We start from the raw sequence: 22882 nt of genomic DNA on the forward strand, positions 1-22882 counted from the left end.
TTTTTTTTGGTTTTTCTCCGGTACCGGGAACCGAACTCACGACCTTGCGCTTGCCAGGCAGGCGCTTTTGCCGCTGAGCTAAATCCCCAGCCCTCAGGTTTTTAAAAAGAATAACATAGTGGGGGAGGAAGTAGGAGATATGATGGAAAAGGATGATACTTTACACAGGTTGTCAAAGAAACCCTTTTCTAAGAAAATATATTTTATTAGCAATGTGTTCTGAGTGACCAGGAAGAAATGAAGGAGAGGCTGGGGATTTAACTCAGTGGCACAGTGCCTGCCTGGCAAGTGCAAGGTTGTGAGTCCAATTCCCTGTACCCGAAAAAATTAAAAAAAAAAAAATGATATGAAGGAGAATCCATGTGAAAATCTAAAATAACATTCTAGACATGGCGAACTTCAGTACTGAGCTCTGAGATGGTATCATATTTGGGCTATTTGGGCTGGAGTGGGCTGGATTGAAAGGAAGGGTTGGGTGTCACAAGTCACTTTGGCTGGGTACAGTTCAAGCTTGGGAGTGAATGACTCGTGGGCATATTGACATTAGTGGTCTTAATGTGATTGTTCCTTGTTATCTACCCATTAAATATACATGGCATATTGTAAAATGTTTCTTTAAAATCCTATCTACTAAACCTTCAAAAAAAATTTAACACAAGGGCAATTGGTTTGCTGTGCTCAAGAGCTGAGTCTCATTTCATTTTAATCTTTCAAATTTGGTGCATCTTACACACTTCCTAATGAAGACACAAACCATCAGTTAATCAAGAATATAATTAACTTGAAAAAAGTGCTAATAAAAGCATAATCTGTTTGTTCACTGTCATTTATGGAAAAAAGAGTTATGTGCACATTTTATAGACACATATAAAAGTTTTTTTATAGAGAGAAAGTCAGATTTAAGACCGACACCAGCAACCATGGAAACCAAACAATACACAATCACCCTTTAAAGCATTATGTTACTCTCACCGTCATAATTAGCCTAGGGTTGTCCATGAAGCAGAGGAACTGGCACTGGAGGGGACTGAAAGGCACTATCAAATGGCAAAATAAAATGACCAAGGATTATATTTTCTCCTTGTCATGAGAAGCTAAATGTGCACACTCTAAACTTCTGAAAGCTCTTCCCTTTTAGTTTAAAAATAGAAGTATCAACGTCATCACCAAGAATAAAGCAATAACAACACTTACAAGAGCAACACTCACATGTTCAAAGTCTCGGGCCAGTGCAGAATTTCCCTGAGCGTTGTACATGACCTGCAGTGAGACAGTGGCCCTGCTCTCTGGAAAGAACTGCTGCAGAAGCAGGGACATTAAGCTTTCAACAAAATCGTAGCACTTCTATCCTTGCTGTCTCACTGAGTCTCTGTTAATGTGCCGTAGATCTTGTTGACAGTCACCGCCATGCCTACTGGCACACAGTCAGCACCAGTCTGAAGAGAGTTTCGCACCATAGCTAGGGCCCATTGCCTGTTTTCTCCCAATTTATTTTCACCCCAGCAGGTAGCACCTCACAGGGTCATTAATTTGCTGGGCAGCTTGGATTTTCCATGAAGACTACTTTTGAGAAGGCTCTTACGTGCAGTAATGTGTTATACCTCCAGGAAGGCATCAGAAATTTAAGAGCAGCAGGTACAACCTCTGCTGGTTGCTAAGGTAACTCAACTCTGTGGCGAGATCAGTGGGGATGGTGGTGGTCACTTACTTAGGTAAGTCCCAGGGAATCAGTACTGTGGCCACTACAATTTTAGGTGAGAGGTAGCATGTAACTGAAAGGGATGAAGAAAGCAAATGCTGTGTTCCAAGGATTCTCCTTGAGGAAAAATCAATCCATGAGTAGATACAGCATCAGAAAATAACCCGCGTAAACAAGGTATTTCAAGAATCAACGTAAAAAGCGTTGACAGTATGCTAATAAACGTTTGTTGGAACAGACTGTCTAATAAGAATTGATCCTTTCTTCAGAAGTGAATGGTGGACCCAATAAATCAATCAAACAATGTGAAGCAGAAATCCAATAAAATCTAATTTTTTATTGAATCTCATCTAAATATTTCAAGAATTGGGAACTCTACCAATTTACTAATGATATAATTTGTTAAGAAATGAAAACACATCCCATAAACTGAAGTGTGGGTGCTATTTGTTTTTACCTTTCTCTGAGGTCAGGATTAATTCTTGGAAAGGCTGTTGGTTCCACAGTTAGATAATGACCGCTTGGCCTCTGCTCTTCTCACAAACATGAGCCAAATGATGCTTTAAATATTCTAGAGTGAATGTTTTATTGAAGAATTATTTTCTTATTCTCTTTAATGTTTTGAGCAATCTTTCATTCTTCTATCCAGTAATCTGAGCAATGTAGTTGAGGATAGTCATATGTAATATAACAATCACTGTTGATTTGTATTAATTTGTCTTGAGACCCTGGATCACTTTAAATGTTCTTGCTTTGACTTGTTTATGTTTGTGATACTGGTATGCTGCTACTCTTCTATTTTTTTGTTTGTTTGTTTGTTTATTTCTCATGTACTACTCTCTTTAAAATAAAAAAAAATAAAATAAATATTCTAGAGTGGAAAATCCTGCACATATTTTAAACTTTATAGAACAATGCAACCATCTTACATTCCCAGAGTCAATTATTATTTACAATGTATCAAGATATACAAATCTTATGAGATAGAAAAGTCAGAAGTGTTTATTTCCATTGTTATAAGTTATGAAACAAACTTGCCCGAGTTAATAATTGGTATGAGGTACTAGATTTCTTCCTCTCTTGAACATGGAACTTATAGCCATGAACTTGCAGTCCAGAAACCTAAAACCTAGACTCTTTAATAAATGCAGTAGTCCTTGATGTCCATGTCAAAAATCTTTCCTATCAAAACCTGCTGGACTTGAAAAGCTTGGCGTGAGAAAATAAAGCAGTCACTGTGATGTAAACTTACTGTATTTTTCTTGCCCATGGGGTATGATAAGCTACTTCATGAGCAGTCACAACACAAAGAGGATGAGAAGAAAAAGGAAAGGAATGAAGAGTCAAAGTCAGTACAAGCTTTAGGGGCCAGGAAGATAGCTCAGTGGCACAGTGCCTGCCTGGCAAGCGGGAGGTTCACAGTTTGATCCCCAGTGCTGGAAAAAAAAAAAAAAAATACAGGCTACACACCCTCAGAAGCTATCTTTTGCCTCAGAGGTAGGTGTCACCACGACAGGAGTTCTTTAGGAAAGTGAATAACTACTGTGGTAGGCGTCACTTTCTTCCCAGCCTGCTTATCCAGTAGAGGAACAGCAATGACATCTCAATAAGAAGGTTCTTCTCAAAGGATGACTTGCAATAAAATAAAGGACATGAGGACCGGAATGAAGAAATTCCCTGCTCTGTTCTACCCAGTTCTATCCTGCTTTCCCCTTGGGAAAATGGGATAAAAACTGCTGTCTTGGGGAAGGTGGTTTTTCTCTTTCCTACACAATTTCCTCAATTTAAACAAAAAAAGTGCCCTCTTTCCCTATCACTTTTTCATGAAATGATTCTGGTCCCTGGTTTTCTGATAGAGACTTCAAAAATAATTTGGATGCAATTCTGTAATTCATTTCAAACACCCGCCCCCATACACACAGTTGCAATGTCTGATTACTTAGCAGTAAATTAACCTTATTTACAAAAGTCAGCCATATGAGCTTTCTATGTCCATTTTTCTTAATTTTATTCAAACTTTTATGCCTACACTAACTCATTTATTTCATTTTGTTTGTTTGCAATGTGTTGGATAACAGCATGGCTTCCAGGCGTAGAAAGGAAGTGAAATTTCAGTATCTACCATAAACAGCACATTCGGTCTGCTTTCAAAAGAATGAAAACACCTGTTATGGTTCCTTGTTGATTGCTGAGTTTTATATGAACATTTGGATAAAAAGTAATGTTTACAAAGATGATACATGTAAAATATTCAAACACCAAACTGCAGAAATGAAAAGCAAACTTCAAAATAGTTTATTTCACAAAAATAAGAAAGGTGAATTATTTCAAAATTCATTGGAAAAAGCAGTCCTCATAAATAAAAAGGACAGAAAATATAGAAATGAAGAATTTCAAAATAACCCATCACAAAAATGTACAAATCCTAAAATTCAACCTTTAAGTCCAAACAATCCTGCTAATAAGTCAGCATATTTTAGTTGCATATTTTTCAAATAGGATTCGGAGAGAAATTCACTGCATGTCTGAGAGCTCCTCAAATCCTACACACATTTTAAATTACTATTTAGGTTTGATATAATTACTGCTTTTTTAAAATCAAAAGAGCATCTTTCATACTCTTACACTGGGTGAAAGATACATTGATTCCTTGATTTTCACTTTGCTCAATACACTGTGATGTTTCACTCTTTGTGAGCCAGCCATGGTGAAGTGAAGTAAAAACTAAAAGGATTCATTATCATCAAATATAGAAAATTTAGCCAAGGGGCTGGGGATTTAGCTCAGCGGCAAAGCGCCTGCCTGGCAAGCGCAAGGTCATGAGTTCGGTTCCCAGTACCGGAGAAAAACCAAAAAAAAAAAAACAACAAAAAAGAAAATTTAGCCAAACCATCACTAATTAATGTACTGATTATTGCTCAACTGCTTATCAAGGAAAGTTAAGTGTCCCCTCGCATATGAGTAAGGATAATGTCCTTCATAGCACCAAGTTCAAATATGAAATGATATCTCATATCTATTTTCTATTGAAGTCATATTTTTATTCATTTAATTCTCTTCAACTTCCAAAAGACCTTTAATCACAAATCTATTATCTTTTTTGCAAGAAATCTAAAAATGGCATTCACCGACACTGGTTATTTTCTTCCTTTTGCTCTTCTAGTAAGACACTGAAAACTTGAATAGCTAGTAAGAAAATAGGTTTTATGTAGTATTTGGTTAAAGAAGCTTTAGTCATGGGAAAAGGTAGTATGCCAAGAGGTTTAACTGTAAAAAGAGACCTGCATATAACACATTCTGCATGAGAAAAATAATTAATGCTTTTTGTTATTAAATATTTGGGGAAATATTGTTATGTTTGTGTTTCATTCACAAAAGTTGAATTTTACAAATAGCAGCTAATTCTTTCATTAAATCAGAACCAAATTACTAATTTCAGTATTAATGGTTCGCTTTGACATGTTTAAAAAGGGTAGAAAGTACTTAATAGACCTGTCTCCAACTCTGAAATGAACAACTGTTCAGGGAAATGGAATTGCTCAAAGGTACATTTTCTTTCTGCCAATCTGTGAAATATAATATAATTATTCTCTTTTAATGAATCTCTCAAGGAGGAACAATTTTTCAGCACTTGAACAGGTAAAATGTAATGATAGTGGGAGCAGCTTTGTAAATAAAAGGATGAAATAAGATTGTTATTTTGTGTCATATTATGGGATAATTAGAATAACAGTGCGGCATTCATCAGGCATTTGAACTTTCTCAAAAAAGCTCCCCAGGGCTCATTTAAATTAGTCATGTTTATCCATGGAGATTTTAGTCTTATTTTAAATGACTGTCACTTTACAATATTCAGGCCTCAATATTTAGCTTCATCTGTTAAGTAGCTGATACTGTACAGTAGCCTATAGTTCCTGCCTAAAACCAATGTCAAAAAAACTTTATAAATTCATAGTTTATCTAGAGAAGAACAATGGAACTGTTTTTATTAAGCAAGAAGAATGATTATTCAGTATAAAGGGGTTGTGATCTATAGGAATCTCTATCGATTTCCACAAAAATGGAGTGGGCTGGACACCATCCAAGAAGCTAACATTCACATGTTAATTAGCTCTATATAATAAAAGACTATATTCATGGAAACTAAATTCATGGCAAGGGAACTCTAGTGATTAGTTGCTTTGGGTAACCCAAATTCATTACTCAATGATAATTAAGTAGATGTCAGGATTTGATTCTTTTAAGAAACAGGTTTCTTTTCTCTTACTGGATACCCTAGTGCTTTTTGTAGTTAGGTAAGTATTTGCAAGGAGAACCAGGTGGCCATTTTAACAAAACTATAAAGATTATAAGGCAAAAAAAGTAAATACAGATAAAGTAAAAGCGAAATATTTGTCTGATATTGTTTAAGATCTATAAATGAGATATCATTCCACCAGATGGTGCAGTTGAATTTTCATTCTCAATTATGTCATAAGTTTTCTTGGTTATTATTTTTAGTCTTGATAGAAAACACAGTCTTTAATATTAGTGGGAAAAATAAAAAGCATGACATACTTAATGCTTAACATAGCTGAATTAACTCCTTTTTGATACTTGTTCCATGTTTTTAATTTTTAATAATCCAGCCTAATTTATTGTCATAAGTCCCAGTAGCAGAAAAAAATCATTACAAGTTCCCTGGGGGATCTATCACCTGAACTTCAAATCATCACTCTGATAGGACAAAATTGCTCCAGGGCTTTATATTTAGAAAATATGAGGGGCTGGGGATTTAGCTCAGCTGCACAGTGCCTACCTGGCAAGCGCAAGGTCGTGAGTTCGATTCCCGGTACCGCAGAAAAACCAAAAAACAAAAAACAAAAAACAAAAAAAAAGGAAAATATGTATGGAATGTATGGATAACATCACATTTATAATATGAATCTTTACGCAGTGCCCCTTAAATTCATGATCTACAAGTGGTATTTAATGAATTAAAGTTTATGTAATCAGCCAATATTTATTTAATGTGAAAATATGTTTTACATTTTCACCACTGCATAAGTTAAATCTACCTAAAATTATCTTGTGGTCCTAACCTGGGTAGAACAGCTGCTATTGTTTTTAATAGACACAGGGTTGGACACACATGTCAGAGAAATAAATAATCAGACCACAATATGCATGGAAAATGACATGTTAAAGTATCTATATCTTCCATCTATCTCTTACAATTAGAATCAGTAGCTGGGAATGTAAAAGTTTTTAGAATAGCATTTAATATTTTGCAACCAGAGAAGGTATACTGCATCAGAAGACCTTTGAGGTGGATAGCCTGAGCCTTGATTAAAAACTTCAAGTAAAAAAAATATGCTTTCATAGGACAGACAGAGCAAAGATAAGACTGGCTAGTCTTAGCTGTTCAAAATATTTTTATATTAAATCTGCCTTATATATGTGGAGTGCAATCATTTTAAATAGCCAGCTACATAATCTTAAATTGCAAACCACAATTTTGATATTTGGGTAGCTTTATTATTAGCTTTACCTATTGCTGAAAAATGTCAAAGAAGGCAGTTAAAAACACATAATTAAGAATGCACTTTGTGACATCTCTTTAAAGGATATTATACAGCAAATGTTTCGATTTATCTATTTTTCAACCAATGAAATTATCATGGTATTAGTATATACATATATTTTTGTGAAATACAGCATCTCAAATGCCATGATCTTTTTTCGACAAAGTTAACATCCAGGTATAATGATGCTGCATGAAATCTTTTACTTGTTTCTAAATTTAATTGATTTAACCACTGAATTTAAATGCTTGGAAATTGTTCTGCTTGCTGAGGTTTGAATGCCAAATACATCATCCACGGTTCTAAAATGAATATTGCATTTATATTTAGACAATTGAAAACATTGACTTCTAAATTACCCTAAATAACCCATAGAGATACCTAGAAAAATTGTTAACAATGGATAGCAAATGTCCATTACCATAAAATTTCCGATATGTCTAACTTCTACAAGGTATGGGAAGTTTCAAAGTCTTCTTATTTAATATTCTTTATGCAAGAATAAAATAAAATTCAAGTTTTGCTAAATATTTGCAGATATTCTCTCATGTATTCTCTTCCATCAATTTGCTTTGGATTGTTTTGTTTATTGGTCTTCATAGTTTTGGGGAGTTTAACAAAATCATGATCACAGAGTCATCATTTGATGTAGGGAAACTCCCTCACAGCCAATCAGATACACAGTCTCTTCTGTCTGGCTCATAAAAACAAAATAAAACAAAACGAAACAACAAAAAGCAAATCCCAACCCAGCTGTATAGTATTCTAAGATACTGCTTTGCACAGAGAAATCAAATAAGGTGAATAAAGGCACACTTTGTATCAAGCAGTACATGGAAAAGCTTATCTTGGGAAGATCATTCAAAGTAAATGCTATACAGATTTCATTAAGAATACAAATGCTTGCACTGATTCGACTGGCACAAGATAGGAGGTGAAGCAGTTGTTTTACTCTATTATTATTTAAATGTTTATTACAAAAGGATTGGTTGCTATCATAAATAACAAAACCAGCATTCCTAAGCATAAAGAGAAAACATTGTAATAATATATAAAAATAAATATATAAATATATAGAACCACAGGTATGATGATTGAAAAATACAGTGAGTATTTAAATTTTTAAAAAATCTATCACAGTACAATCCCCCTAAATACTCTCGCCTGCTTTGAACACAGTTATCTCCCATTTTGTCACTTTCCAGGGCAGCTTTGGATCCTCCATGTGTGTGTTCCATTATGTTGCCATAGCTGTCTCCATGCCCAGAATCTATTCAGTTCACCATTTATGGTCATTTTGAATTTCAGAATGAACCAAAAGTCACATAGTGCCACACTGGTGAATATGGTTGACGAGGACACATCATGTTCTTTTCACAAGTTTGACTCTCTATTGGACGGCCAACTGGCCGTAACATTCACTCTATTTTTCATCAACCCCTTGTAAAGAGACTCCTGAGAGGATTTCCAGAGCTGTTCCAGAAAGTGGCAAGAATGAAGGGTTAAGTGTGTTAAAAGCAAGGGAAACTATTTTGAAGGGGATGAACTACAATGTATCCTTTGTTGTAATAAATATTTTAAAGTTTAAACATTCACTCTACATTTCAATTATTGTGTGTATGTGTGTTTGAGTGTACTAAGAGTTAACATGTTCATCAGTGTGCCTTCTAACCCAGGCTCACTTTTCAACCGTGTGTGCTCGATGAGTTTTGGAAAATTCTGACCAAATAAAGGAATTAGTGTTGGTACATGTGAATGAAATCATTGAAAATTTCCTGGATGACATAATATGTTAATTAGTTTTTAAGATAAACTTTCCTATGACAAGTACCTGGCTAGCTGTACCCATACCCAGGGCAGACAGTCACCTACTTAATGAGGTTTCAAGCAGGAAGTCCAGCTGCTCCTGGCAGCACCTCCTCTAGCTTCTGGCAAATGCTTGAAACTCTATGGTTTGAATGTAATTACTTTTGCTCAGTGTTTCTCAAACTTCTTAAATCCGAGGACAGCTTTTCTCTGCAATTAAGGCAATACTTTAAAAGGCAGAGAAAAAAGACAAGATCAGAATCGTATATGTATGAAGAATTTTAAAGTTCAAATGGTTAAACTTCTCAGTGTAGTCAAACTACAAGAATACTGGAGTTATTTTGATGACATTTCTAATGTCATAGCCATCCTGTTTTCCTTGATTTCTATGTCTTATTTTGATTATATGATATTGGGACTCGCCTGATACACACAGAAATGTAGTTAAGTGATATAAATTTCTCACATTGCACTTAGCCATCTCAAACTATTCTGATTCCATTCCTGAAGGGTGCAATCATGGACTTGCTTTCTCAAATCTAAATCAATTAGAAAAATAATGGCTCACTACCCTTGAGACATCCTTACACTTTGATTAAAAAATGTTTTTCAAAGGTGCCGATTTTAACTTTTAATTGTGAGCTGCATAATCAAATTTCTGACAAAAACTTGCCATGTATATCTATGTATCTATCTACACCTATGTTTCTCTCTGTCTCTAACTCTCTCTCTCTCTCTCTCTGTCTCTCTGTCTCTATCTCTATCTCTATCTCCATGTCTATTATTTGTTGAAGCTAGCTAACAAATGTGATTTCTTTGTGAGTAAAAATGCTCCTTAAAATAATCTAAATTTGCATTTAAAATACCTGTATTGTCACCAGGTTTTCCCTTCTGATTGTTATATGTTGTTTGGTTCTTGTGACAAACAAAAACATCTGAAGTTGCGGGCCTTTTCATTGGATGGGATTCACGTATGTTATGACAATCCTGTGTTCATTTGTAAAATTTTCTGATTAAATATGAAAAGCCATGTTCTTTTAAATAATAAGGTAAGGATATAGAATTTCCAATCAATGCCACATGTATCTATGTGTATATGTGTGCCTATCTATCTATCTATCTATCATCTATCTATCCATCCATCTCTCCATCTGTTCAGCTAAATATAAAGAAAAAGAGGAGGCAAAGGAAGAACACCACAGGAAGTTGCTTGTGTCTGATAACACCAATTAATGATTTGAGAATTGTTAATATGGCCAACTCTTTATAGAACACATTTTTGTGCACTTTTATTAGACTGTTTTACTGCTCCAAAATAAAGCAATGAATTTGAACCAAGTTTTTATAGAACCGTTGAAGAATTGCAGTTATAATTCAATGAAGCACAGTATGAAAAATAATGTTTTAGCTGAAGGCCTTTATATCTTTTAAAATGCAAATCTGCTACCTTCATCTGTGATCAGTCATTTATACATTAATGTGAATGAATTTATTAGACATCTTTCTGAGGTTAATTTAGATGAGGAGAAGGTAAAGATGAACTCAAACTGAAAGACATGGGAACAATTAAATATTAAAGCAAGGAGCACTGAAGATAAAGTTGGCCTACTTTACAGTTTTGCTTCAAGACTCCCCCATCTATATATAATGCACTCATTTGTATTTGCAAACACACACACAAAGAAAACGGCTGGGGAATTAGAGGTGTGTGAGGATGAATATGTTTCAGAATTGCATGCAAACAGTTCCATAAATTTCAGTGGAATAATATAATTAAATGAATTACTTATAATTTTGTTCAATCTGAATGAAGCCTACGTGTAAAAATTCTCACCTATAAATTTACTGAATACTCTGTTGTTACATGAGCCTTCTCAAAAAGTCAATAGTTCAGGAGTTCTAGATCATAGAGTTTGATATTTTGAGGATTTGATGCACCAAACCTAATCTTTGGCCTATAACATTTTTCTAAATAAATCAAGAGCATGTGAGGTTTTTTTTACTTTAAATCCTTCTATTACATAAAATAATTTATCTCTATTATATCAATTATACTTTCTTCATATATACCCCAGCAAGTTTTTTTCAAGATTTAGAAAAGCATGCATCTGTTCTAAAATACAGTAAAAAATATTACAGAGGGAGACAGCATTCAAAAACTATATAATGAGAAAAAGTGTCTTCTTGAGGTACAAACCATGAACGCTTCAACTTTCTCCTTTCTCAGTATTGTGCAGATTTGATTCTAATAGCACCACAGGAGAAAACAAGAAGACAGTAGGGAAAAAGAAAGCATTTTCTACATGTGTGAGCACGAAGAGTCTGTGACAATGGCTGTGGGTAGTTTGTGCTTTATTTCGGATTTGCATTCCTGAGACGAGCATAGAGAGAGAGAGAGGTGAACAAGGCTGGGCAAAAGGCCTGCTTGAAGCAGCTGCACAGGGGCAGTGTACAGACTCATCACAGCAAATGTTCGTCTGCATGGACCACAGCTATGTGCCTTTGACACTCTCAGCAGCTCAGTGAGTGAGCGCCATTGGCCGCTGATCCTCTGAGAATCAACTTGGTTAAATATCTGGAAACTGCACTTGCAAAAGCCATGCCTCATATAGAATGACAAACCTGGAGTATTTGGTATTTGTTGTTTTATACAAGTATAGTATAAGACTTTTGTAAGGAGAGAACCAACAAGTACCTGATAATATACTAATTAAATAATACCATCTGTATAATTGAGATGTTTTAATTTGGTCTGAGTATGATCTTTCAACTAATTCTAGTTCTTAGAAAGGTTTTACTGTTCTCAGAAATCTGTCTTACACTTAGATTGTTATTTAAATATGACAATATTAATGTCAATGATTTCTAAAAGCTACTAATATCTATTTTCCACTCAACACTAATTCAATAGGAATTTTTATATTTCTTCTAACAATTTTCATATTTCTTTGACATGTTATTTTTCTAATTTTTATGTTTCTCTAATTTTTGTATTTCTTCTAACTTTTATTAAATTTTTGTATTTCTTGGAAGTGTTATTTTTCTTCATATTTTCATAATATTGCATTCTGAGTGTAAAATAATTTACCTGATTGGCTGTAATCTTGGATGTACTAAACTGTAGGATTATTCAGGCTTACTTGTTCATTTCAGGGGCATCTAAGTCTTCTGCCATTAGCAGGTCTCAGCAAGCTTTGGTTTCAAGGGGCTAACATTGTCTAACAATCTAACACTGTCTCCATTGATCTTTATCACCCTCCTGATACCAGATTCTGTATAACGGAGGCCTCAAGCCATAGAATTATTGCCCACTACCAGAAAGTCCAAAAGCCACTTTATTTATTTATTTGTATTGAGGCCTTCATTCTGTGACCTTATATTTTATCCTTGCTCTGTTGAATCGAGACCACATATTTTCATATTTCCTGGTGCCATCAATGGTATTAGGTAAATTCTAGAAAGTAGAAGATATATAAGCTAATATCCATTAATTATGGGCAGTATCAACACTTTAATATCTTTGCTTATAAAATCTATCAGAAAGAATTAAGTGTCATGTACCATTGGGAATTATATTAAAATGCATTTAAACATTCTGTGCCATAGCTTTTGCACCTTATTTTGTTATTCTGTGTGCTCTGTTTTCCAGATCTCCTAGTTGTTGTTACCAACTTTTGGGAAAATAAAAGTAGCTAGTCACAAATTTATGACATAATATTTAAACATTCCCTTATAGATCATACTTAGAACAATGTAGCTTAATATAAGATATCTTCTATAGCTGAGCCCAAATAGAGAGAGGCCAAAACCAAATCTCTTATAGTGCAGCTTTGGAAATTTCCTCACCAGGCCTTTGTTATGGTCGCTCAACATCCTGACCAAACTGATCACATTCCAGAAGAGTTCAATATATAGTATATCTTTATTATTATTTTATTTTGTGTGGAAAATGCTCTTGCTAGAGAAAGGTAATAAAGGAGGAAAATATCCAAGAGAACCATAAATAAGTTTCAAATCTATTATGGTATAATTTAAGCATACATGGGTGTCTGATGGTATGAAAAATACAACTACAGGAACAGACATTTAATTATAATACGTCATAATAACTTATTTCATGGCTGGGACAAAATAACCAACACCCAAATTTACAGGGGGGAAGGTTTATTTAGCTTTCAGTTTGTAGAGGATTCGGTCCATAATTGGCTCTTTCCAAGGCCAGGTGGCTTGACAGAGAATAGTTCATGGCACCCACAGGCAGCAGAAGCAACAAGGGAAGGGGACAAGACGTTTTCTGTCCCTTATATTGTGTATAGGTTAACTGCCCTAGGGCATGTATATCACTCACACCCTTAATCTTAGCCAGAACTGTGCCAAACCAATCTAGAGTGATTTGCTAATCACACATCGTTAATCCCAGGGCCCTTAATCCTTGCATTGCCCTACTAATCAATCACACATTATTTTCAGCCACCTCCCAAAAAAGCCCCTTGACCACATGAGGCTTTGGAGCGATACATAGACACAAACCATAACATAGCGCAATAGAAAATTCTTTCCAAGGTAGCCTTTAAAATCTGATGAACAAGAAGTTGAATGGAAACCCTACCTTGACTTGCAAACTTCAACTCTTTGGCATCTGTGAGTGTGGTCCTCTTGTCAGAGCCTTTTTTCTCTATCCGTCGATGGCTTCTTCTTTTCTTAGACTCTCCCCAAAGATTGGATCCTCCGTGCATACTTGGTATATTCAAGATTGCAATTCCTTCCAGGGAGATGTTCATTAAATCTATCTGTACTCCATCACACTGATCAGCGAAAGGAAAAGAACAGAAATTGTGATATGTTTTTATCTATCCCTCTTTGGTTTCTTCTTTTTTCACTTACTTTCTAATAACGGCTTTTAAATTTATAATCCTACCATTTCTAGAAAAATGTTTCAAAAACACTTAAATGCTTACCCTAAATGTCGATATAAAATATAATGCAGCCAGCTAACATTAGCCGGTTATCATTTATAATCCTTAAAAATGTTGAAATTAAATTACCAGTGTAGGTGTCTTTATTTATATAAAACCTTTGAGAGATACATTATTATCTGCACACATAGCCAGCTGCAAATTCCCAGCCTGTTACAAAGAGGTTGATGCTGGGCAGTGTGGTCAAATTTCAAGCAGTGATTTTAATGATGGTCCCTTATTGTAAAGCATTATACATTGTAAAGCACCACGGTGGAAAGTAAAAACTAGTATTCACAATTCATGGTTTCTATTTTGGGGGGTGTCTTGGTTACTTTTTTCTCGCTGCTGGGACAAAATACCTGACACCCAAAATGAAGGAAGGAAAGGTTTATTTTGCTTATAGTTCATGGAGGTTTCACTCCATACTTGGCAGATTATAAGGCAGAGTGGCACATGGCAGAGAGCTACAGCTCATGGTAGCAGAACACAGCAAAAGTAACCAGCATACCCCTGGGAGGAATGGGGGAGGAATGCCCTCAAGCAGCTTCTTCCTCTCCCTTACATATGCAAACTATCCACCCCAGGGTGGGTGTAGCTCTCACACCCATCAAGCTCTAAAAGCCTGCCCCATGGCCGCTTGAGGCTTTGGGGGGGACACACAGATTCAAACCATAACAGGGGGGCTGTGTTGAGGAATGAAGTGGCTTGAAAGACTTCATAGAAGAAAGTATGAAACAGAGCTTCAGATGATCTCAGACTTTTGAGTGAAAAGCAATACACCAAGGGCAATGGGAGGCATAGTTGTCTAAATGAACATGGAGGACCAGGCAGAGTGAGAGAAATGACAATGGTTTGAAAATAAACCAACAAAACTTATCATTCAGACTTGTTGGTGTACTCAATGTCTCAGTTACTTTCCTCTCATTGCTGGGACAAAACACCCAATGCCCAAAATTAAGGGAGGAAAGGTTTATTGAGCTCACAGTTTGTGGAGGAGGTTTCAGTCCATAATCAGCTGGCTCCAAGGCAGGGTGGTTGCTGGCACAGAGCAAACCATTCAAAGATACCAAAAGCAACAAGAGCCAAAAAGGGGGAAGCAAGCCTGTCTTCCTCCTTATATTGTATGCAGATTACTCGCCCTGGGGCAGATATAACACTCACAACACCAATCCCAGAACTAGGCAATGAACCATTCCCAAACTCTACATTCAGGTGCCTCTGAAAAGCCCACCCTCCATGATGACATGAAGCTTTGGGGGGACATCCAGACACAAATAATAACACTTGGTGACAGAATATTCTGTCAGAAATGAAAAATATGGAGATCACTAACACATAGTACCTTGCTGTACTTACTGACTATAGTCACTTTTTAATTTTTAAATTTTTTTTTCATTCCTGCTAATGGATATGTGTGAAGAGTAATAAGGCTTTTCTGTATTTTGTGAATAACTCTGTGTTTGTTACTTGCTTCGGGTTTTCTAAAATAGTAGTTAATATATTCCAGAAATTTTTCCATTTTTAATTGTAACTCAGTATGTGAAGAGATTATGAGGCAATGAAGAAGACATATAACTTTTGTTTATAAAAGGACTTTGTGGGTGAGCAGCTCCTAAAATGAAACATATATGCAATTCTTCATGTGTTTTTACAAAATAAGTCATCAATACTAACTTCATTTCTCATAAAAATCATGACATTTTTAGACTTAGAAGAGGTAACTGGTTAGCAAAATAAGAACAAAGCAAAACCTTCTCTTTTTCCACATTCACCTCATCATACTGAATCTAGGATTGCATTTGTTCACCAAAAAATAAAAGCTGTGAAATAAAGCAACACATCTTGAGCCTACTTGGCAGGGGCAGAAACAAATTCTAGAGAAAGTGCCAAGTTTTCATTCACTTTGTCTCAACGAGAGTTAAAGCTAGGTCTGGATGATGTCTTTCTTTTCATCCAGAAACAAATGATTTTTCCCCTTCCTTTTCATGTATTAAATTAAGATGGTTTCTTTTTACTAAAGAATTCTGCTCATGTGTATACTCACTTACCGCTATATAGTCTAGATAAACAGATATTAATTTCATAATTAAAAGTAATCTTGTGTAAATACCCTGCAGGCCTCAATGAATCAAACACATACTGTGTGTCAGGCCTCCTACTGTCTTCAAGTGGAAAGTACTGGCTAGATAATTAGATAGTACATATTTTTTAACCTTATTTGCATGCATATTATATCTTTTGCACACTGACAAGCAGCAGTAACAACAAAAGTCAGATTACCACAGGGAATTCCCACAAAGAAGTCTTCATTCCTTATAATTTGCAGCCTAAATTAAAATAATTTGATCTTTGACAAGGATGAAATGTCAAGCAGAAGGGGGTCCTCTACAAGCCATGGCCCGTGGCTTCTGAAATCTGCCTAATTTATGTCAGTCACTTCTTAATACATATTTAAGTATTACACGAAAAAGATGATAAATATGCAATCTGACACCTTTGGTATTTCCCTGCTGTTAATTTATAAAGGTCTGGCATCCCCCAAACTGACTAAAATCATTTAAATAACAGAAGAATCTCGAAATAAGCTGGAGTCGGGGCCTGGCTTCCATTTTCACTCAATATTGAACACAGCAGGTAGTACACTAAGACAATTATTTGACTAGGCCTCAGAACCCCACTGTGACAAGTTACTTTCAGAATTAGTGAAGGAGGATTCCTTTGTTCATCTGCAGAAAGAGAGTGCAAGTTGCAAATAGATTTCTTTTTCTTTTTTAATTGAACTGGTAGGGTTAGATACAACAATGGAAAAACACCAGTGTATGCGGTTTTTCATGTTTGTGCTGTTCAGAGCCATGTCATGTGTCATTTTGAGGAAACAGAGCAAATCATTCTTGAAGTGAAAAAAATTTTCTCAAGGACTCGCCAAGAACAAGGACTGATGAGGAACATTGATGTTCCTTTGAGAGCAGGACAATGCACTTAAATACATTGCTATTTATTAATGATTTGTTTCCACCAGTTCTTGACCTCAGGCAACCTTCCTCTGTTTGCTTTAACATTATGTTCACGAGTCTGGAAAATTTCAGGGCTAGTGCTGACGGAGACCAGGAATTGGAGCACACCAGTTGAGTATATGAAAATGAAAGCTACGGCTATGAAATATAAACAAGTTATAATATGGTGTCAGATAATATCTTCATCCTCTTTGAAGATTTATGACTTTAAAAAGGTAACTACAGAAGAAAAAAGTACCAAAGCTTAAAAGCTAACCACATCAGTTCGTCAATAAATCCTGAATATTTTTATCATGTAGGAAAAGGTTATGTACATAGAGTACTACAGGAGCTATTTATAGAGTGCAATACTGTGAGGCCATTATCTACTCTTCTTAGTTTTAAAATGGAAGATGCTACTTCCAAGACAAATTTAGATGAAAAGGAAGGTCTACGTATTTTGCCAACATATATTAGTCCTTGTTTTTAACTTTGGAGAAGTGTAAAGAGACCATACATTTGATGAGATACAATGATGGCAAATTACCATTTTTTCCATAGTGAGTCTGATTCTGTGTTTATACGGAATGAAATATATTCACAATTTTACCTAGTGAAACCTAAAGCATTGCTTTATAGATACTGTTAGTGTTAGAGATAGAGCAGGGATCCTGCTGGGAAACCACTTTATTGCCTTTAAGAATTCTGTTTGCCAGCTTACTGGACTTTAAGATTCCCATCTTTCAAATCCTATAACTCATGCTGTGTTATATATTGTGCTTTTCATATAAAAGAAACCATCAAACTTTTGTGTTTGAGTTACTTCACTTAATATTATGGTTTCAAGGTGTATCCGTTTTCCTACATATGACTCGTTTACTCTTCTTTACGGCAGAGTGGTACTCCATTGTCTATAAATACATTTTCTGTCCATTTATCTGTTGATGGGTATATAGACTGCTTCCAAGATTTAGTTATTATGAATTTAGTTCTTAATTCTTTTTCTATTTTAAAGAGGATTTTAAAAAAGAACAATGAGATCAATTAGGTTTAGAAAAGTATGTAACTATAGAGAGAATTCTCAATATTATGGGATGGAAATTCTTGGCTTTAAAGTCTATCGTTTGTGATGGTTAATACTGATTTTTCAACTTGGTTGGTTTGGGAGACATCCAGGAGATTTTTAAGCACATTTGTGGGGGCGTGTGATTAGATCACTGGGATGTGACCTTGAGGACAGTGTCTGGTTTTCCCTATCTCTGGCTCATATCTGTCTCTCTGCTTTTTGGATGCCAGGAGCTCAGTAGCTTTAGTCCACCGGGTCTTTATGCTCTGATGTGTTTGCTTTGGGACCAGCAAACAATGGACTAAAACCTCTAAAACCAGGAGTCAAATAGAGCTTTTCGTTTAAGTTGTGGCTGTCAGTTATTTTATGCAAGCAACAAGAGCCAAGCAATGCAACATACTTCTAGAGTCACCAACAACCAAAAGGCTGCAGTCCTGGAAAATAGGCTTTCTGATTCTCTCATTTCTTTTGTCTGTCACAGGGATTCAGGAATCTATCTATATTTTATTTTTATTTTTTCCCCAATGTATTTGTTACCTTAGATTTAAACATTGCACTAACATAATTCTTATTTCTCTAAATGTTTAAAGAATACAGCGAGCTCAGCACTGAACACATGATAGTGCCTCTCGAATTCAGCGTTTTGATGAAGACTTATGCAGATCATGCTTGTGCAATGCTCAGCACTAAGTGTAAATCACAGTTAAGATAGAGAAATCTTAGCTATTAATATTATTATCAACCACTATCCCATCATATTTATATCATTCCCGACATTTGTCCCTTTTAGAAGTAGGTTTTCATATAAAAGAGGAGAGTGAAATAAAAACATACACTGAAAATGGCTTGTTTTTGAAGAAGCTGCCAATGAAACATATATCCATTGCTTGAGGTTCTGCTGTTTCTTATATGGTTTGTTCCCTGTGATATATTTTTCAAACCATAGTTGGTATAATTTTAGGCCACATAGGAAGCAATAGCAAGCAGAATCAAATTTCCGAATTGCTGTTTTTGTTATATTTAATTATGAAGCAACCTTGAGGGTAGAAAGGCATATTCTGCTAATATGATAGACTGGATTCATTAAAATGTGAGCAGAGAGGCAGATTTGGCATTGCTCTCACACACACGCACACACATGTGTGTCCACACACATATGCATACATCTCAACAAGAGATAGAGCAATATAATGGGGAGTGCCTACAATTTGTCAAGCCAGTAATACAATCAGAATGCCACATTGAAACACATGTAGCAATAATAATCTAAGAAAAATAATTTTATTGTGGTTGTCCAGATTTCTTGGAGAGTATCCTAAATAGTTCTTTCTATAAAATGTAAATATCTGTAGAACAAAACAACTCAGTTTTATCACGTTCAGAACTTTAAAGGGGAGGGAAGCTGGAAAAGTGACATAAAGAAACAAAAATGTGTCATGTACATGGTGCAGTTCTCTATGATGTATTTATACATATGTATTTATGCATACATATTATATTTCATTATATAACTGCAAACATGTACAGTATAAATAAAAATAAAATCATTAAAAAATCAATGTTTTCCACATTCATTTTCATTTAAACGTCTTTAGCTCCATAATGTACTTCATTCTTGGAAAGTTTAAAATTTGTGACACATACATTTCCTTACAGTTGAACAGGTCTTCATCTGCAGTCAGGAGCAGGCTATGGTGAGCACAGGGCAGGGAGGATTAGGTTCTCCAACTGAATTCTACCAAATCCATGCTTCTATTTTTTAAATTTTTAGTTTCTGCTACAGATTTTCTTTGGACATAGGTTTGTGAGAATAAAAGATGCCCAAAATCCACTGTATAAGGCAGTTTTATGAAAGTAATGATTTTGAATGTGAAGAGAAATTGCAGTTTTAAAATAAATATTTATGTGCATATGTTAGTACATGTAACAATGCATAAAGCACATATGTAACTACCTCTTCAAATAAAAATGACACATATAATTATATTGTATATTATTAAATATATTATGGATAGCTAGTAACATTGTTATTCATGGTCTATGTTATGGTTTGTGTCTGTGTGTCCCCTCAAAGCCTCATGCGGTCATGGGGCAGGCTTTTAGAGTTTTATTGATTATGGGTGTGAGAGCTACACCTGCTCTGGGGTAGATAGTTTGCATATGTAAGGGAGAGGAAGAGGCTGCTTCTGGCCATTTCCTCCCTTGTGTGCGCTTGTTGCTTTGCTGTGTTCTGCTGCCATGAGCTGTAGCCCTCTGCCGTGTGCCACTCTGCCTTGTAACTTGCCAAGTACGGACTGAAACCTCCACAAACTGTAAGCAAAATAAACCTTTCCTTCCTTAATTTTGGGTGTCAGGTATTTTTGTCCCAGCAACAAGATAAAAGTAACCAAGACAGTCTATATATATGTAATGAACACTCACAGATATGTGGTCATGAATAGCAATCTCAGTAAATCCATCTTGAGTCCAAATCCTTTATCTTCTGTGATCATATTCCTCACCAATAATATGGTCTACTCTACTCACAAAGAGCTTTCCCCATGCCATTACCACCTGGCCTATTTCTAGTACTTAATTTATTTTTTTAATCATGATGAGAAAAGTAGTACAACACCATCATACTGGGGTTAGTATCATTTTGAATACTGTCTTGTCAAATAGAAAGTTAACATGACAGAGTCCAGTAGGTCATTCTATATTTCTGTAGCTCATAACTTCTTCTGTTTACCAAATTATAACTTGAATACATGCCACTAGCAACATGGGTATCAAGAGGCTACTTATGCATTTATTTTTATAAAGTGAAAAGTGTCGACTCAGCATTTCTCAATTCATATCACTGAGTAATTCACATCATTACGTAGTCATGTTTCCTAATTCTGTTCCTTTGTTTTTGTCTTTACCATCTATCAAATATAACATTATCTTTTCCTTTAATCTTTAAAATTTCAATATGTCATTTTCTTTTACAATATGTCTCCAAAATTTGGACTCCTAGAGCATCTGTCTATTTTTGGTAGACCTATTTGCTCCAAGTCTTTTCAAAGTAAGTCTTTTCTTATTATCTTTGCTCTCTTTCTTGGCATTTTCACTTCCTATATTTGTAACAGGGAAATGGCAACTTTAGGAACTGAGAAAACCTAGTTAATGAATGGGAATGGAATGGGGAAATACATTTTTTAGCAATTATTCATGAAAGTAAGTACAGTTCTAGTGAACTATGTTTTAAAGGTTATGAGATATTGAGACTTGGGAATAGTAAGTTTCTTTATGTCTTGCAACTCTTTTCATTTTCATCAACTACTTTCTTTATCTTACATCTTTCTCCCCACGCTATGCCCACCAACTTCTCCACTGCCTCTCGAAGTTGTATTCCACTTCTCATTTTTTACACTATATTAAAATAACTCATACCCATACTAAACTTTACACTAATATTTCTGAGATGACTACATGCCTTATGAGTGACAGAAAAGCATCTGAGAATCTTAGATTTACTTGATGAAAATATATTTCATTGCAAGGTCTATGCCATAAACATATTAACAACCAAACACAAGCCATTTTCTATTTTTACAAAAGTGAATTCATTTTTCTTACTTCTATTTCTACAGATTCATGTAGCTTCTTGCAGGTGGCTGAGAAAGTTTCAGATGTGCCAAACTCAAAATACCAAAATTTGTTCTTCATTCTGAAAAAGGAAAGGAAGATGCAGCTTAGGCAATTATCTATAACAAAAGGGATTAATTTTTTTACAGTGACCTCAGCCTGTCTTACATTGTAAGGAATAGAAAAGGTTTGAGGTGATGTGACATCCAAAATGTAATGGATGATCACATAATTTTCAAAGTTTAAATGTTGGTGTCAAATTGTATGATAGCCCCTGACGCCATTACAAGAAGGTGTTGATTTGACAGATTCCAGTATACCTTTGATTTTTTTTATCTATTGGTTGATTAGATTTTTAAAAATGCTTTTGGTGCTTATGATTCTGTGCTAGGTAACCTGATGTTAGAGCCAGCCTCTCTGTAGTCATGAGGAAAAAAAAATTCTGAGATTTTAACGGGGAAAAATGACACAAAGTTTAAATATGCTAACTGCTTGTTCATGGCTATGTATTTATTATAAATAGGCACGATTGACTAACATATTGAAAATAAAGAAATAGAGGTTATCTGTAAGGCTAAAATGTATGACTTTGGGATAATCATTAATTTTTAAAAAGATAGTATGCTCTCTTGTGTTAACAATAGCAGGAAATTATGTTATACTATGAAAGAACAAAGGAACTCATAATATCAGTATAACATAAATTGCAAATAAAATATAGCTTAAAAGATTTTAGTATTTAATCTTAAAATAATATTAGAAATTTTTCTTCCATGGATCAACAATGATAAATTAGGCCTTTTGTACTAGCTAATTAAATTTATAACCATTCTACTGCAACTTTATGAAGGTTGACTCGATTTTTGTGTTATATACTAATGAACTAAACATGTATCTTTATGAAATATTCCGTTTTTAATTTTGCATATTTCCAATAGAGAATCATGCCTCAAATGAAAGGAAATACAAGTAAAATGACAATTTTCACACAAAAAAGGCAAAACAGATTTTTTGTTACAAACGCTTTAAAATTTTCAGTTTGACTGACAAATATTGATGTCTGCCTCTTACATTAGGATCAAAGCATTTTGACCACTAAAAAAGACTTATTGCAAAGGTGTTACTACTTAATTCAAACTTATTATTGGTTTGGAAAAAGACATGAAACCTAACACAGTGCTAATTAC

General features: G+C 34.9%; 1 protein-coding gene across 7 annotated transcripts in view; it reads right to left on the reverse strand.

Annotated features, from left to right (window-relative positions):
* The window catches only part of Dgkb (diacylglycerol kinase, beta 90kDa), a 627035-nt gene that overhangs the window by 134267 nt on the left and 469886 nt on the right, over positions 1–22882 (reverse strand). For all 7 annotated transcript variants that reach the window (XM_005377328.2, XM_013510618.1, XM_013510621.1 and 4 more), the window contains 2 exons: positions 21687–21777; positions 13679–13874 (listed from right to left, as the gene is read on the reverse strand). In XM_005377328.2, the coding sequence (XP_005377385.1) occupies positions 13679–13874; positions 21687–21777 (287 nt within the window). The remainder of the gene's footprint in view (positions 1–13678; positions 13875–21686; positions 21778–22882) is intronic.

The sequence above is a fragment of the Chinchilla lanigera genome, unplaced genomic scaffold (genome assembly GCF_000276665.1).
Source record: "Chinchilla lanigera isolate Chin_1 unplaced genomic scaffold, ChiLan1.0 scaffold00009, whole genome shotgun sequence".
Taxonomy (NCBI): domain Eukaryota; kingdom Metazoa; phylum Chordata; class Mammalia; order Rodentia; family Chinchillidae; genus Chinchilla; species Chinchilla lanigera.